Genomic DNA, 17,230 nt, shown 5'->3' on the forward strand with positions numbered 1-17,230 from the left:
TTTGCAACACATTATTACAACTTAGACTAATAAAATGTTGGTAGACTTTGCAGAAGTGTGCGTCTCACTTACTGTCACACACACAACGGGGTATCCGTTGGGTGGGTTGGGCTTGTCTTTGGTTTTAGATGTATCGTCGTACATGAGCAGGGAAACCACATGGGGCACTGCAGGGAACGTAACGTCTGCTACACTGTCCATCTCTTCAATGTACACAATGGCCTTGTTCATCTAGCAAAAGGAGGAGAGAAAGGATGTCCAGGATAAAATCTTTGAAAAGGAACACCGAGTCAGATATGAGCCACACGTGGCCACTTTATCTATTCTGTTAGACTGGTAACTACTTTCAGGATGGTCGATAAACCACATCAGCACCAGATATCAATGACAGATATTCCATAAAAAAATGCCATTCTAATTTCACTTTCTGCCTCTTCTTTTAGAGATGTTGAGGGGGATGAGGATTTATTCTTTGTGGACTTCATACTGATTAAAGTAGCTCTTCCTTGCTATAAAATAACCATTTAATTTTTTAAATGAAATGTTATTGTAATCATTTATAAAACAAATACATGCACTGATTGTTAAAAGACAGTTAAAATAATTGTAATTTTTTCACATTTTCTCCCACATTTACTTGTTGAAGAAGCAATCTTTGACTTTTATTTTTCATGTGTTTTGAGTATTTGTGATGGATGATAGCATGTTAAAAAAAAAAAATAGCACTTGGCCTCTTTGGCTGTCTTTGGCTACCTGGTCTTTGGACTGTGGAGGAAACTAGAGTCTGTAAAGCATCTGATCTATCCTTCAGGGTCAGGACTCATGGATATCGGCACTGGCAGCAATGCTATTCTCAGGTTTATGTGTATCCGCTTCTTTAAATACCACAACTTCTTAATGTGCTTTAAAAATTTCCAGTTTCTTATTTCATGGAGGTTTGACTCTATCTTAGTGAAAATGGGCAAAAGTCAGGATACACAGTTTACCAATCTCTCACAGAGCTAAGATTGAGAAAAACACAACAATAATTACACACGAGTAATTATGGAGTCACCAAATAACCTACGCCTCATGTCTATGGATTGTGTGACGGGGCGGAGGCAAAAATACCCACAACAAAAAGCAATGCAAGCAGAGGCAGAACTTTCATAATCGAGACGTGGGTCTTCTGCTCCAGGATTGAAACCGTTTGTGTGCCACAAAAACCCAGCCTTATGATAGAATGAAAAAGTTTAATGACTTTTCAAATGTGATGCAGAGAAACTGTTAAGAAGGAATTATTAAATTAGTAAAGTCTCTAAATTTCCCAGACATGATTCAGTATTATCCAAAGCACATCTATTCATCACGTCGTTCTTTACGATAAGCACATTTGGACAGAGATGCAGATGGAAACCAAACTCGCTGGAAGCACCGGACTCAAATTCTAACCTTATAATAAGCAGCAAACAGTTTGGGAGACGATAACCCATTTCTGTCACGTGATCAGCGCATGCCTGATGTCGAGTATATGGGTAGAATGTCACAGTTCTGTTTATAGGGTTGTCTTCTCTTTGGCTCGACTGGGACATTCCCCCCCGCTGCATCTCACTCCAGAGGGAAAAGCTTTTTATAAGGCGGTGGTCCAGGCGTGCTGACAGCATTGCCAGCTGCTGCCAGCCTATTTTAACGCAGGCCGGCATGACAGAGCGCATGTTCATGTGTGTCCATCTGCAGACTCGCTGCTGATTTACTGTATATTTGTTTATGAGCATCTGCTCATGTGTGCGCCGGCTCTCACCTGTATTTCAGCCACCATGTTGTCATCAGGCTTCATGTGCACAGTGAAGGCCTCTCTCATCTCTCGCTCGCCATCGTACAGGATCTCGAGCTCCACAAAGTGCTCCTTCTCGCCCTCCTTGAACTCCACATCTTAGACACAGACGGGTCAATGAGCGGCTTTGCACATCAGCTCACATCAACAGTCTCGGTTACGTTCGCCCTTTGAAGCCACCGAAACAGGTTCTCACCCTCTGACAGTGGGTTGTAGTCCTCGCCGGAGGTTGCAGAGCCGTCCTTGGTGTGCACTCTCACCACCGAGAGCTTCGAGGTGTCTCCAACGCGCAGAATAGGAATCTTCACTATGGCCACATCGCCTTTCACCTGTGGCTCACGCACGCTGTACTTGATCTCAGAGAAACGGATGATGGGCTCTAAAACAGGAAAAAAACAAAATAAGATCCTTAATATTGAAAATTCACTGTTTTGTTTATTTTCAAAGGTATTGTTCTGAACTCAGATGTCTATTAATTTCCAGCGAACACATACTGTCTTTCTCATCCGTCACCGTGATCAGCGTCTCCTTCTGTTCACCGATTGCGGCGCCATATGGAGACTTGCTCTTGGGGTTTCCCAGCATCAGGCGGAACTCCTCATCGTCCTCATGGATGGAGTCATCCATCAGGCTCACGACACACGGTTTCTCTGTCTCACCTGGGGAGTAAATGCATGGTAGAGAATGGGTTGACAGTAAATCGACAGTTAAAGCAAGAATGAGAAAAAGAAAAGAAAGATGTCTCACCTGGCAGAAAGGTGATGACTGAAGCGTCAGTGTTTGGCCTCTCGCTGTAGTCCATCATGACCTGAGCGGATCCCTGACGGGTGTAACAACGCACCGTGGACCCGAGGCTGATGTCTCCGCTGCGGTACACGATGGCTTTTACCCCTCCGTCAGACTCATCCACCTTGTAGCTTCCTTCTTTAAACTGAACCTTTGGCACTGGAAAAAAACAACAAACAGCGATGATAATGAGAACCTGTTAATATTCTAATTTGAGCTTTAATTCAATCAGTCTTTGGAAATTCATATTTACACATACCAGTGTGTAAACAGTGTATGCTATATTATTACTGTAAAGACATTTAGGAATATTTTCACTCAGTAACAGGAAGAATCCACCACTAATACGGTGATATGATTGCTGATAAATACAGTGTATAACCTAATATTATGATGTATCGTGTTTATGTTTGATACACCAAAAAATAAACCAATATTTACAATTGTTGTGAGAAAAAAAAGGATACAAACTCACTTGGTGATTTTAAAAATAATTACTAAAATTTTGGAATCTGTGTAAACCACCTTCACTTATACTTAATATATTGAATGAATTGCACTTTAATGCATTTTTATGTTTTTACAACTACAAAAAAGAGTAATATGCTAATATAGTTGATATTCAATTATTCAAATAATATATTTATAGCTGTGCATTAAAATGAACTCACAAAGAAAAGTGAATTCTACATAAAATGTTGAGTGTAGAGTGTCATCAAATAAATGTGGCACGCTTGAAATCTTTAACCTATGTATTAAAGTTTTACACTTAACACTCACAGTCAGTGGTGGTATCATTGATGGTAATGGTGGTCTTGCTTGGTTCTCCCAACACAGCATTCATTGGCATCCTGAGTACCAGGTCAAAGGTCTCCGGCCCCTCGAGCTCGGGCTGACCCAGGTCATCCAGGATGGTCACTCTGAATGTCTGCATCGTCACTCCGGGAGCAAAGTCCAGGTTGCGGCTGATACCAACATAGTCCAGTCCAGCTGGCAGACAGGGAAGACACATTTTTAGCGGCACATTGATTTTTATACAACGTTCCAGTCAAAGGGGTTTGTGTTACCTTCTGCAGAAAGAGGCTCGCTCTTCCTGGAGCGAACAGTCACAGTAGCCGTCTTGGACAGGTCAGTACCTGTCCTCCAGACCTTCACCTCAACATAACCTGAGCTCTCGTCCACGACATACTCAGGCTCCCCGAAGTACAGCGATGGCTCTGTGTGAGTTCAAAATAATGGGAAAGCAAATGAGCAAATGATGCAGCACGATGTCTATCCTGTGGAAGTGTTCTTCCAGAGCTGGTATGTTTTTTTTTTTTTTGGGGGGGGGGGGGGGGGGGGGGGGTTTGTTAGCCAACTTTGCATTCAGAAAGACATCGGCATAAATAGCTGAGCAAATGCCCTCTCATCTTTGTCTCAGCACAGGAAGAGAGCTGTCATCCATCTCATCCTGTCCTCCCACAGTCTTCTTCCCCCACTTATCTAAATCCAGACAGCTCTGTCTGAACTTTATGCCAAAAGGTTGAGCATACGCCTGAAGAATAAGGCCAGTGCTTGTACCTGCACCCGGAATAATGTGTAAGTGATGGTATGTTCCCAGGTTCTGATGATAGAGGAGCTGATAAGGCTCTTGGTCAGTGGGGTCGAACGGCAGTGACAGAGAGGCAAGCGTCCACTTTGCAAAGGTAAAAGGGCAAGAATTCAGCGAGATGGAGCACAATGTCAGTTTATCTGTCCTCGCTTGTGAATAAAGGATGTTTTCATCACTCGGTGTTCAGTCAGTGCTCTTACAGATTGACTGATAAGATTCAGGTATTCGGCTTCATGGTTAAAAGGAGAGAAAATGTAGTGGCCGAGAAGCTTGTGAAATTGTAAATAAATGGTGGCCCAAAGTATTTTGTCCACAAAATCTTAAAATGTAAATTATTTTCTCTTCTTGTGTTGCATGTTTGATTGGTATGCATTGACATAGTCTGGTATTTAGACAATTTATGATAATTGGTGACCTGTCCTGGGTGTATCATGCCCTGGCCATAGTTAGCTGAGATTAGCTTAAGCGCCCAGCTACAGTGAACAGGATATAAGCGGTATAGAAGATGAGCGGGTGGATGTGTTAATTGTGGAGACAGAAGGCGGAGGGTTTTAGAAGACGATGATCTGCCGTATCAACCTCTAACAGGAAAATAACAACATTAAGGCGTAATCATTTGTATATGACTACAGTTTTCTTTCAATGTGACCATTTTAAGAGCAAATTGAAGGCAGGCCAGCACTAGTGAAGGCCGAGGTCTGACATGCAGGCCCGCCTCTGGAATATATAATACATAATACATAATAGTATCCGAGTATCGTACTGTGGCAAAATTAAAAAACAAATCCAGATTGTACAGTTTATGATTGCTTGACCAAATTATTACATAATCACTGAACTAAACAGTAACATGTCCCATAGTTAATTCCATCAGTAAAAACTTTGGCCATCTGTGAGTCAGGTGTCTGGGCAGAAATCTTAGTTAAAACTGTAGTTTATTTTGTCAAATATTTGATATTTGAGCAGAAATGTCAGATCACATCTCAGACTTGCTCAGATGTTGACACTGTGATGGACAGCTGAGGGTGGGGGGGTTCTGGCACGCTTTCAGGGCTTTCAGCTAAGACAACTATTTAGTAGCCAGAGGGGAGGGGAGGAGATGGAGGGGTGAGAATTCAGTGCCAACATGGCAGCCTTAAGATCAGTGGAAGGAAGAGTCAGAGGAATACAGTAACAATGGAGGCCCGACGCTGGCAACAGTCCAAACCACAGGTTTACTCAGGCAGACAGATGGGTTTACTACACACACACATGCACACAAACATACAGACACTGAACCAGATTTATGGGGTGGTGTTACTTCGAGACCCACCAAGAAGTAGACCCGTAGACCTCTTCTTCTTTCACATGTTCGGGAATGGATACTGGTTATTTATACGTAAAGTTCAGTTGTACTGTGACAAAGTGTGGCAAATAGCACTATCAAAAGACATTGATGGCCCTAAAACGACGACAGGAAGAGTAAGAAATTGATTCAATTAATCTGTCAAATGACAGACTTTTAGTTGTTGGGCTTTAAAAACCTTATTCCCACTTAAGTTGTGAGATACTGCAGTTTGTGTAGTCTACCAGAGAAGAAAAACATGCCAGTCATTTGGATTTGTGCCACAATAGGCCCTGTCTCTCCACCACCTGCCTTTTGGTCCCTGCAGACAAAAGGATGCCCTCTGTTTCCCCCTGAGCTCCCTTGAATGCCAATGAAGACTGTGGGTTGCTGCAGGAGTACGAGTCCTTTCATCTGAGAGATAACATCCACAGGGGTTGCCACTTTTCCACTCAGCACCTGTCCATTGTTACCTCGTATGTAATGTCCAAAATGGGCAGAGTGGGGTGGATAAGTGAATAGATTATGTAAGAATCAGTAAAGACAATGAATCTGAATATACTGTCGAGCCACTGAGGCGAGCGCAGCGTCCAGGGCTTTTGTTTGGGTTACTGCGGTGAACATGCTGCTGTCTGTGCAACTCCGGGGGATTAATGGCACACGGATACCAAAATGGAAAGGCAGGGCATCAAAGGGACCCGAAGCAACAGGATCACACACACCTGCCACCTTCTGTAGCTCAGTAACTATCACATACGGTGCTCCTCTTCTTAAACTTGTATTTTTATCTGTATCTATAAATCCTAGTCAAAGGCCAGAGACAAATACAGCTTTAGGAAGAATGGGAGTTCATTGGTTTAGCAAAAATGAGTCAGAAAGTAATAGATCATTAGGTCCTTTAAGTCCTAAACGTAGGGTTAGGGTTCCGCTCGCCACATCTGGGAATAATACGTTACTGTATCATCAAACTTTCAAAAGTAAATGATTAATATCACAAATGAAGTCCAAGTTTTATGACTGCTTTTTAATGACGTTTCTCCATTTTATGCTCGCTGATTTTATCATGATGTGAAGCGTATTTGAGTGTTTTTAAAAGCGCTATACAAATAAAATGTATTATAATTATTATGACTAAGTTGGCACTTTACTAATTACATTTGTCACATGTCTTGTGCTGCAGAGCTGCCATCGCTCTCTGATGCCATTTCAGTGTTTTTATTTCATTAACCTGTTTACTGAAGATTAATTAGCAGGAAAAAAGTTTATTATTATCAATAATGTTAACAAAAATATTAATATTTATAATAACAATTATTGATATTATGACATGCAATGTACATAATGAGAAGGACCGACTGATGACACATCGTCTCGCTTTCCTTTTGTTTCTCAATAAAGCTCACAAGTAATGACATATGATTTCACACTTCCTACACTTGTTGATTGGTGACTTGTTTGTAGATTTAAAACTTTAAAACAGGATTGAAACTAAAATAAAATGTGTCTAATTACTTGGATTTCAAGTGGCCGCTTCATCATTGGACTTGTCCATCTGTTTATACGCAGATCTCACTTCCACTGTAGCAGAACACACTCAGAGCATTTAGCGCTGCAGGTGATTTTGGTTCACAGGTGAATAGTTGCTCACCGTCATCGCTGTCCGCCAAAATAGTGACTTTGGCTGATGGGAAGTTGGCGGCCACCTGGCCCCCCATGGGCATACTGAGGCTGACATTGAAGCTCTCCTCCTCCTCGTACAGGGAGTCGTCGATGATGATGATGCGGCACAGCTTCTCTCTCTCGTCCTTGTCAAAGAGCAGCACACTGTTGTGGTCCTCCGGCCGGGTGATGTAATCAGAGTAGGACAGCACGGTGCTCGGTATGGTGCCGGTGGCCGAGGCTGAGGAGTAATGGGAGCAGAGGGAGGAGAGGCGATACTTTTAACTTCTATTCATACAGAAAACTTTGGTTTTCATTATAGGAATGTTCATACTCAGTTTGTCTTGTTGCACATAGCTCCAATACAGATTCGTCTCACCTTGCTGAGTGTAACAAACCACCATGAGTTCCTGACTGGCGTCTCCTGATCGGCGGACTGGCACCAAGAGCTCTCCAATGTCCTCCTCAATCTTATATTCTGCTTGAGGAATGAAGACGGTCGATTCTGTATTGAAAACAAAAACAAAAACACTGATCAGTGCCGTTTGAATAGCTTTCGGAAAATCAAAGCAACATTTCATCATAAGACCTTTTTCAAAAGATTGAAACTACCTAATTCCTACCATCTCCAGGATCCACAATCTCCACTGTTGCTGTGTCGGGAAACTCCAGCGCCGCCATGACGGGGTCTGACAGTTGTATCTCGAAGGTTTCTGAAGTCTCAAACTCTTGGTCTGTGAAGATTTTCACCTTCCAGGTTGCCGTGGTCTGGCCCGGGTTAAACTGGACCTGTTTCTGTGATTTACCACGGAAGTCCTTTTCTGTTTCGGCGGTGCCATCCTTGGTAGCAATACCTGAGTGAACAGGAAGGCAAGTGGTTTGAGCTTTAGCTTTGGGTTACAGTGTTCTTTAAGTCGTTGTATTAGTTTTTATTTATTATTTCAATTGCAATCGCTACTACTTCAGTTACGCTTGGTAAACAAAGTTGTCTTTCTGTTTTAGACCATGTGTTGTTTCCTCATTTGTTACGATATACAAGCCGGCCGTAACAATTCCAATCAGCAGTGTTAGAGCAGAGGCTCATTATTAAAATCATGCTGGCCCTCCAGGACCAGTGAACACATCAGCTGCAGATCCAGCTAAAGTGACATATTTATGATTAAAAGAAAAAATTATTTCAAAGATAAAGTTTGCATCTAGAACTTTTGCATTTAGCATTCCTCTCGTATGTTTATTATTAGGGTGGATAGTAACAGATGCCGTTATAAATCGTTTGCATGCAAGTGTGTGATGCAGCCAAACAGGCGAGCACCGCTGACATTTCATCGTGACCTTTCCGCGGAAAGGTTATAAGTGCTGTCAATTTAACCACTTTGGGAGGAAATGTGGCAGCAGTCAAACGAGACGACAACAAGAATTGCACTTTCAGGGATAGGCTGTACTGTTAGTCTGGTGGTAGACGTGTGTGTGTGTGTGTGTGGGGGGGGGGGGGGGGGGGGGCATCAAAAAGGAAATGTGAATATATTTTAAATATAAGGGCATGTTCATGTTTTATCGCGGGTCTGGCCTTTAAATTTGCAGATGAATAACACAATAAAGAGTAACGAGACAGACTTAGGCGCCAATGTTTCATTGTTAAAATGTCAGTTTAAGGGTAATGTGATCATGCTTCATATCAGTTTATGAGAGGCCGGCAAGAGAAGTATTCTGGAGGCAGATTCTTACGAACATGAATGGGGGGAAAAAAATCAGCAATTACATTAAATCAGTAAGACAGACGTTATGTGGGTGAACACTTACTGACGAAGGAGGTTTCTCCCAGGTAGCCCCTGCGTTTCAGCGTCACCTCCAGGAATTTGGCGTCTTCATCCACTAAGTAGTACTCCCTCTCCAAAGAGATCCAGGCCCAGTTAAGCCTGAACGGCTGAGGCTTTAGTTTATTTCCACCTGAGAGAGAGAGAAGGAGAGAGAGAGAGAGAGAGAGAGAGAGAGAGAGAGAGAGAGAGAGAGAGAGAGAGAGAGAGAGAGAGGAGAAACGTGACATGCCAGAGATTCATTTGAAACTCTTTAGTGCACAATAATCTATTTTGTTCATATTAAGACTCAGTGAGGCATATAAACTGCAATCCGCTGGAGGCTCAAGGATAAGAGGAATCAAAGAGGCTTTTTAATTTTGGACTGGAAACATGATAACTTAATACTAGGGCTTCCCTAAACCCCACTTCACCGTGCCTCCGGGAGAGCTGCCTGACTTTAATTTTCTTTTGATTTTCATTCACCACTTCTTTCTGTTCAGTTGTTTCATTTGTTTTGTATGTATTACGACGTCTCACAGCATTTTCCATTTAGGAAAAACATCAAAACACTCCCTACACTCTCAACAATCCACCATGAGCAAGCATATGTGAAAGTGTAAAGGGAAACTCTCTTTCATTGTTCTATCACAATCCCAATGCTCAGCAGGGTGTGGATGAAGGTAAAGCTACTATTAACCCCCCCCCCCCCCAAAAATATCTTGTGAATTGGCCTCAGTTAATCACATGTGAGCCATGTTGCTTTCCCTGATGTATCTTCAGCATGAGCAGGGTGTTTTGAGTATATAGAGAGCCATATGATTTAAATTTTTTCAGAACTAAAGCAAAGTGTGACATGCTTTCTAAACTAACTCTTTATAAATTGAACTTCTGTTGTGAACAAATGATCCTGATATCAAAATAATTTCGATCAGCTGGGTTCAGCACTATCTATCAGATTCTTTGAATGAGATATGTCCGAGTAAAATTGAACCCTTTAACGAAAAGCATTTAAAGTTGTCCAGCTCTGATCCACCAGTATTGACCCAATCCTTAATCCACGCTATCTCATGACTCACGTAATCCCTCTGACTGTCACTTCAGTTTCTGATCACAGGCCGATACTGACCACTTCAGAGACATTCAAGTTGCCGGGTTCTGTGCCATAATCTGAATATTTTTTTAAGAGCAGCAGTGCAGCGGCCTAGTGTCGCTTCCTTCAGTGTGATGAGCCCGGTGACCTGTGACTTATGATGTGAAATGGGTCAGGCTCAGTGGATTCTGTGGATCAGGGGAGGTTACAGAGGGGCCGGCTGCCTTTAGTTTTGCACTGCTGGTCACACTGATAGTGGCCCCGATGACCTGACTCTAAGATGACTTGTGGGACTGAAGGAACTCCATGGAAGAGAGGAAATGTTTACAAATTTAATCGGACAAAAGCCCTTTGTTTTTAATTTTTTTGAGGTCCCAAAGAAGACGAAATATAAAGGTGAGCTCGACGATGCACAGTGCGCAGAGAGAAAAGGAACCTCTGCTTGTCTTCACAATAAACCAGCAGTGAGCTGAGATTTGCCTCAGTGAAAAAGAAAGCGGCAGCACTCTTTATGCTCCGTGACTGGGGAGAATGAAAACACTATGGGGCTGAGTGTGGGCATTCAGGGGGGGACGGGGGCCACTTCCTCAAACCCACATGTCAACAACAAAGCCAAACTGAGCCGGTGACACGCCGCACTCCACCAAAAGGCAAAAGCATGTTGAGATGGAGCTGATAACAAGAAGTGGATCTTCAGGAATAATGCTTGCATCGCATTGTATGTGGAATGGAATCGATTACCTGGAAAATGTGATGATATGACTATAAACAGAAAACCATCTTTCCTTTTCTGCCCATTAATAAAATGACTATAGACAAGTTCAAGAAGTTGGAGAACTTCTTGCTTATTATGTGCAATGAATGAAACCACTCCTACTGTGAAGTCGGCCAACCTGTAGCGGCCAAGCCCAGTGAGCAAAGTCAGCCTCAGCCATGCTCACTGCTCAGGTTTCCCACAGTAATGGCTAAAAATACAGGAAACACGCATCACGTCTGTTTCTGCTCGCCGCATATTCCTCAAGTGTGAATGCATATGCTGAAAAGGTTTCAGAAAACTGACAGGCTTGCTGTATTCTGCAAAATTAAACAACTGAATGAAAGTACCTAGTAAGACTGATAATCTTGTTTTCAATTTGCACGATAGAAAGGAATCAAACCTATGTCGACCATTGAAAATGCTTCATTCCAGCCTCATGTACAGTCACTGAGAACAATCAGCCTTGATAAACTTCAACTATCAGATCGTTTCTGTGCGGGAGAAAGTGTGTCCTGGCAGCTGGCCCCATTTGAAGCTGATATGTGGAGAAGCTTAGTCAGTGGCTATCATCAAGGATTATCAAATGAACACGGCCAAGACAAAAAGCTGCTTCTGTTTTGGCATCGAGCAATTGGGCAGCTTTCGGTTTCTGTGCTCCTACAAGGAAACAATGTGGCTATTATGAATGGGACAAGAACACAGCCACACGTAGGCTGCTGCAACACATTGTACTGAATAACCTGCACTTTTATGAAAAGAAAGGACGATATATTAGACATATGCAACTTTTTGAATACTCATCATCTTTTAATCTGAACTCTAAGCAGGCATAATATGACGCGTTAAAAGAAATGTGACAACTTTGCCAAAAACTTTTCATCCATGCATCCAGCCATCCATCCATCCATCCATCCATCCATCCATCCATCCATCTTTGGACCTTGTCATTAGACTAATATATTTATACTTTCAAACAGATAATGTACAATATACATTTAGTTCAACAGCAATTTTTAAAATGACCTTCAAACTGACAATATATTTGTCGATAAATGGACAAAAAGTACCTCTGAATGAACGACTGCAAAGCGACATTATAGATAACTGTGAGTGCTCTGATTGCTCTGTGGGGTTTTTGTACTGTGTGGTCAACAGGTGCTTGGACTTTGCTGTACAAGCAGTTCACATGGTTACTTTTGTCTAGAATTACTCCCGTCCTTGTTGTTTACAATGGCGCTTTCATATTGTTTTCTCAGGCCGTGCACTGGACTTCCCTGTGTGGTTTTCCATCATGAATAATATCAGTCACAATTTACCCACAGACTGTCTCCAAGAAACAGTCTCAAGAGGAGGAAAATCCAGCAGAGCTACATCAAAGATTTAGCTCAGTCTTTGTACCGTTGCCCCAAAACCTCCCTTCCCGCCAGATTATGTGGAGGAGAGTGACAGCTGTACTGCACAAACCTTCCTCCCCCTCTTTGGTCCCCTTCCTCCCTGTGTCGGCATTGTTCGCTCAGTGGAAGAACAACTGAGAGGGACAGCAGGCCACAGTCTGGGTGGGCCAGATCTGCCACCACGGCCTGCCTCCCTGCCTGCCTCTATATTGTTCCCAAGAGTGTAAGAGTTGGTAATCTTCCTCCTCTTACTTCTTTTGTACATGTTGTCAGACACTGAGGTCGGAGATGACATGGGACTCAGTAAATCAAGAACCCGTCAGGAGGCTAGACTTCACTGTGTAACATCGATACGGAGCTCTAAAGGAAGGTGAATGGGGTTAAGCTTTACTAGAAATAGAAGACAAACAAACAAAAAGTAGCCTGTAAAAAAAATTACTATGGGTGCGGAAGTTGTCTGACATGATTTGAAATTTGACTGATGGCAACGTTTTTATGACACTTGTACTATATTAGACTGACTATCAATCTAATCTGAGCAGTAGCTGCCTGGCTCAGCTCACGTTTCCTGTAACTTTTCAAACTGACAATCATCATAATTTCTGCTGGGATGAAACGTTTTATAGGGCACATATAATTCTGAATGACCCTGTTAGCAGCTATTTAACAAATTAGTTTCACCGAGATTAATGCTGAGTGCTGACACTGGAGCGCAAAGGAATAATAAAGAAGTATACTAATGTTTTTCTTTCTCGGGTCTGACCGAGACCAGCACATAAGTCAACTTACAATGTTTTCAAAACACAAAGTGCTACGATCGGGAAAGTAACATACGAGACATCATAGCCTCAGACTTCACCCAGCACAAGCGTCCTTTGGCAGCACATTCTTCACGAGCTTTTATTTACACACCAGCGCTGCCGGCACCATACATAGATGCAGCAGGATAGTGGGTCAGTCCGGAGATATCATTGGTGAGGAAGGTCGATATGAGGCTTTGACGTCCACCCGCATGATGCAAGGAAGAGCAACTATCTAAGAATATCCTCATCAAGTGACAAGCATCACCATTATTGTGTTTCCTCATCAGTCATCCTGTTCGTATAAATACTGTGGGGGTTCAAGGCAGCTATGCTCGCAATTTAAATACCGCCGATATCAACTCGACAACTTACACAGGAATTGAATAATTGTGTTAAGCAAACATGTTGAAATTCAAAAGTGAAATGGACTTACTTATTAACCGATTTTTGAAAAATGACATTATTAGAGATTAGCCTGGATTCCTCTCGTGGTTTCCAGGAACTATTTTGTCAGGAATGCTGCACGATGTAATGTATTAATATCTGTAATCATTCCCTTCAGACAGTTGCAGCACGTGTTTCACATTGCTGCTTCATTTCAGGACACTGAGACGATCTTTGCAGGATGTTACAAATAATCTCCATCCAGGAGTTACATCCTCTTACTTGCAACACTTGGCTTGAAGACACACATGGAAATCCAATAGCATAACAAATGTGACAGGTGAAAAATATTATGTTTCACTAAAACATATGCAGGAGTGATGATGCGAGAATGGAGGGTGCAACAAAAAAGTTACAGATGATCATGCAAATGTCATTTTGTCTGCCCAAACTGAAAAGAATAAATATTTAAAGCTGTTTGCTCTGACTGAAGTGCCACTATGATAACACGTTTGTATCATACACACAGTGATGTTTAGCGGATATGAAAGGTTCTTTTTCACCATTTCAGTTTCTTTCGGAGGTTAAAACTATATAAAACTGTATTTTGTCAAACACCAAAAGTTGGAAATAGTTATGGCAAAAAGGAGACGAGTGTCTTATAAATGTTTTGGCCTTTTATCTGAAACCACAATCGCCAGCTTCATGTGTTTTTACCCGTTTTAAATGGTAAATGAACTTCTCATATAAAACGCCTCTCAGCTGCGCCTCTTTACATCGTTCATCACATTCACCCATTCACTCACACATTTACACACCAATGCAAGGCGCTATCACTCCACTGGGAGTTTGGGTCTTGCCCAAGGACACTTCGGCATGTGGACAGGGGAATCAAACGGGCAACCATCCGATTGGGAGATGAGTACTCTACCAACCGGGCGCCCCTGTTTTTACTGTTTCTTTATATAAATTTTTACACTTTTAAATTACTCTTTTGCAATGTAATTTCTGTATAAAGGCAATGAGACATATTCTATTCTATTCTATTCAATTCTATTCTATTCTATTCTCTGTGTTTGTCCTGTGACGGACTGATGCCCTGTTCAGAGTGTGTTTTGCATTCGCCCATTCTTAGCTGGCATCGGCTCCAGCAGCCCCCAACCCTGCACAAGGGAAAGTGGTATAGAAGGATGGAAGGACAATATGACTTGAGTTTTCATAAAAAATTCCAACACTGCATATTTTTACAACATGAGCGTCTATATAAACCCTAATGCTATTCTCTTTGAATATGTTTGAGATATTTCACTGTGGACGAACGCCAACAAACCAACATTTTCATTCTTGCAGCGACGTCACTCGAGTGTCTAAAAAAAAAAAAAAAAAAGGACAAGGAACAGAGCACAAGTAACTCAATGACAGCTTGGCTAGTGGCAGCAACAGCTTTGCCATATGAGAGCAGATAATAATAACCGCTGTGGTCGTACATCATAGGTCCCCACCCCTGCAGCCCCCAAAACACCATAAATCAACATTGGGGAGAAAAAAAGAAGAAAAGAGAAGAAGGGATTGTATTTTAAAGAACATTATTTTGCAGATCATTGAAAAGGATATGGGATAACCTGAGAAGAGAAAAATGGAGGTAAAAGGTTGCACATTTTAAAGAAAAAGAAGAGCAATAACCTGATGGGTTTATAGATGAAGGAAAGTGAGAACTGGGGTGGAGGAGGGCTGAGAGGCCTCTCCAGGGGCCCGAAAGTGGCACCATTAGTCAGTAAATCTTTTGGGGACTGTTGACATGAATGACATGTAAGATCCCAAAACACACTTAGGAAGTCGGGGTGTAGCATGGTCATGTCGACTCGCATGCAGTTCTACTGTACAAGCACGCACACTGTACTGAAGAAACTTGAAAAAATCTATCCATAGTTCTCTTCCTTTTATCTATTTGATGCGTTTTTTCCCTAACCCCCCCCCCCCCCCCCCGTCTTCTACTTCAGTATCGTTGCACCCTCTTGGGGGACGCCCCTCCAGACCCGGCACCCCCAGGGTGGAAGTCTTTGGGTTATCAGGCTATCTGAGATTGGGTTGGATTTCTGCAGGGCAGGGAGTGGGGTGACCACAGGCTTTGAAAGGGGATCCCCCTGGAGCCTTTCCTCTCACGTACACACCTGTCTGCGTGGGATACCACTTCACTTCCAGGCCCTGCTCTGTCTGTGGCTCTGGAGTCGAGAGTCTCCGAGGAAGTGCATTCCTCTACCCGACTCTGAATGATCACATAACACTAAACCTACCCGGGTCTATGATCTCGCTGCAGATCTGGAAGATTATATTGTTGCTTCTAGAAACGTCAAAGTGAAAAGAACAGCTTATGTGAAAAGAATATTTTATAGTTGATGAAGAGTGCGGATTAAAAAAAAGAAAGCACTTTTATCGAAGACCAGTAAACGCAGTAAAAGTTTAGGAGCTGAAATATACACAGTTCACTGCTCTTTAGATAAAAACTATTATGCATCAGTCATTGCATCTAGCTTCCTGGACTTATGCTGGATGGACAATCATATATATAATATATGGGAGCTGTGTATCCACTTGTGTAAGCAAGTATTTATTGCTTCAGTATACCTCTCTTTGAATGGCTGCAGGGAGTTTCTAACCTGGTCACTTTACATGGTAATACATCTCCACTAGAAATTCCCTGCAGAGACAAAAAAATGACCCAACATAAACAAAAGTTCACGTCTGAGGTCATTGCCACATCGTTATACCAGAGGGTTAAGCGTGGTACTCCAGCTGCACTGCAAGAATGTGTCAGTGAGTCACATTAATAAAGCAGACGGCCACACTTGAGATCTCCCAGATACATCCTATACAGAATATTATGCAACTTTATTTCTAACTCCAGGAAACAAGGCGACTTGTTTTGTCTTCTTGCAAAATAATATCCTAAAACAATGAGTTGTCTGGGTTTTTCTGTTCTTGTTTCACTAAATGACTATTTTTGCTGCATCTATTTTATGACTCTTTTGTGCAATCACGGGCATTACAGCTGACTTGAAAGTTAGATATAAGCTATGACACAAATCATGTTCCTAGGAACTTGAACTCAAATGTGGGCATGGAAATGTGCACAAGCAGTGGTGAGGAGCCACAAACTAAGGTGTATTATCAAAGACAGCTCATTATAAGCTCTGTATAATGTTCCAGTCAGCTTGCCTCACCTCAGCCATGTAAAGAGTCCAGAGGAAGACGAGAGTCATAAAAGCCTCAGCAAAGATGAACTGCAGGCTGCTCTCAAAGCCAACTGGGCTTCCCAACACTTAGGCAGTGCTTTCTAAATAATGATCTCGCTGATCTTGTGAAAACTTCTTTTTACAGTTGTTTCATGAGCATTTAGCAAAAACAATCAAAATATTCAGCAGGAAAAAAAAAAGTCTTAATATTTCTTATTCTTTCGTAGTAAATGTAAATGTCATAAAAATTTGAGAGATTTAATTATATTTCACCGATTTTTGAGATACACATCTATATCAGATGTTTCACCTTTCATCTTATTTGACTTCATTTAGTACGAATGGGGACAATAGCAGCAGTAACATACAATTTCAGTGATACTAACTTTATTCTCACACTTAGAATTTAACCACTGGGCACAGGGTCCTTTAAACATCCATTCCCAGCCTCTGGACACAAGTGTTAGACACTTACGGCACCCGGGCCTTGTGGGCAGGCATCCCGTGTCCAACATCCCATCCCCCACACTGGTCACTCATCCACACCGACACAATATGTTAAAATTCTCGATGAGGATCTTGATGCACCGAATCTCCAGT

At 42.2% G+C, this 17,230-nt stretch overlaps 1 protein-coding gene across 1 annotated transcript in view; it reads right to left on the reverse strand.

Moving 5' to 3' along the window:
• frem3 (Fras1 related extracellular matrix 3) overlaps positions 1 to 17,230 on the reverse strand; it is a gene marked incomplete at its 5' end in the record, with an annotated part of 31,053 nt that overhangs the window by 5,359 nt on the left and 8,464 nt on the right. The window contains 11 exons of the mRNA XM_080463204.1: positions 73 to 231; positions 1,781 to 1,911; positions 2,010 to 2,192; positions 2,308 to 2,472; positions 2,561 to 2,758; positions 3,380 to 3,589; positions 3,667 to 3,816; positions 7,163 to 7,414; positions 7,553 to 7,678; positions 7,797 to 8,027; positions 8,974 to 9,120. Of these exons, the coding sequence (XP_080319330.1) occupies positions 73 to 231; positions 1,781 to 1,911; positions 2,010 to 2,192; positions 2,308 to 2,472; positions 2,561 to 2,758; positions 3,380 to 3,589; positions 3,667 to 3,816; positions 7,163 to 7,414; positions 7,553 to 7,678; positions 7,797 to 8,027; positions 8,974 to 9,120 (1,952 nt within the window). The remainder of the gene's footprint in view (positions 1 to 72; positions 232 to 1,780; positions 1,912 to 2,009; positions 2,193 to 2,307; positions 2,473 to 2,560; positions 2,759 to 3,379; positions 3,590 to 3,666; positions 3,817 to 7,162; positions 7,415 to 7,552; positions 7,679 to 7,796; positions 8,028 to 8,973; positions 9,121 to 17,230) is intronic.

Source organism: Lipophrys pholis (assembly GCF_963383615.2).
Source record: "Lipophrys pholis genome assembly, chromosome: 5".
Classification (NCBI taxonomy): domain Eukaryota; kingdom Metazoa; phylum Chordata; class Actinopteri; order Blenniiformes; family Blenniidae; genus Lipophrys; species Lipophrys pholis.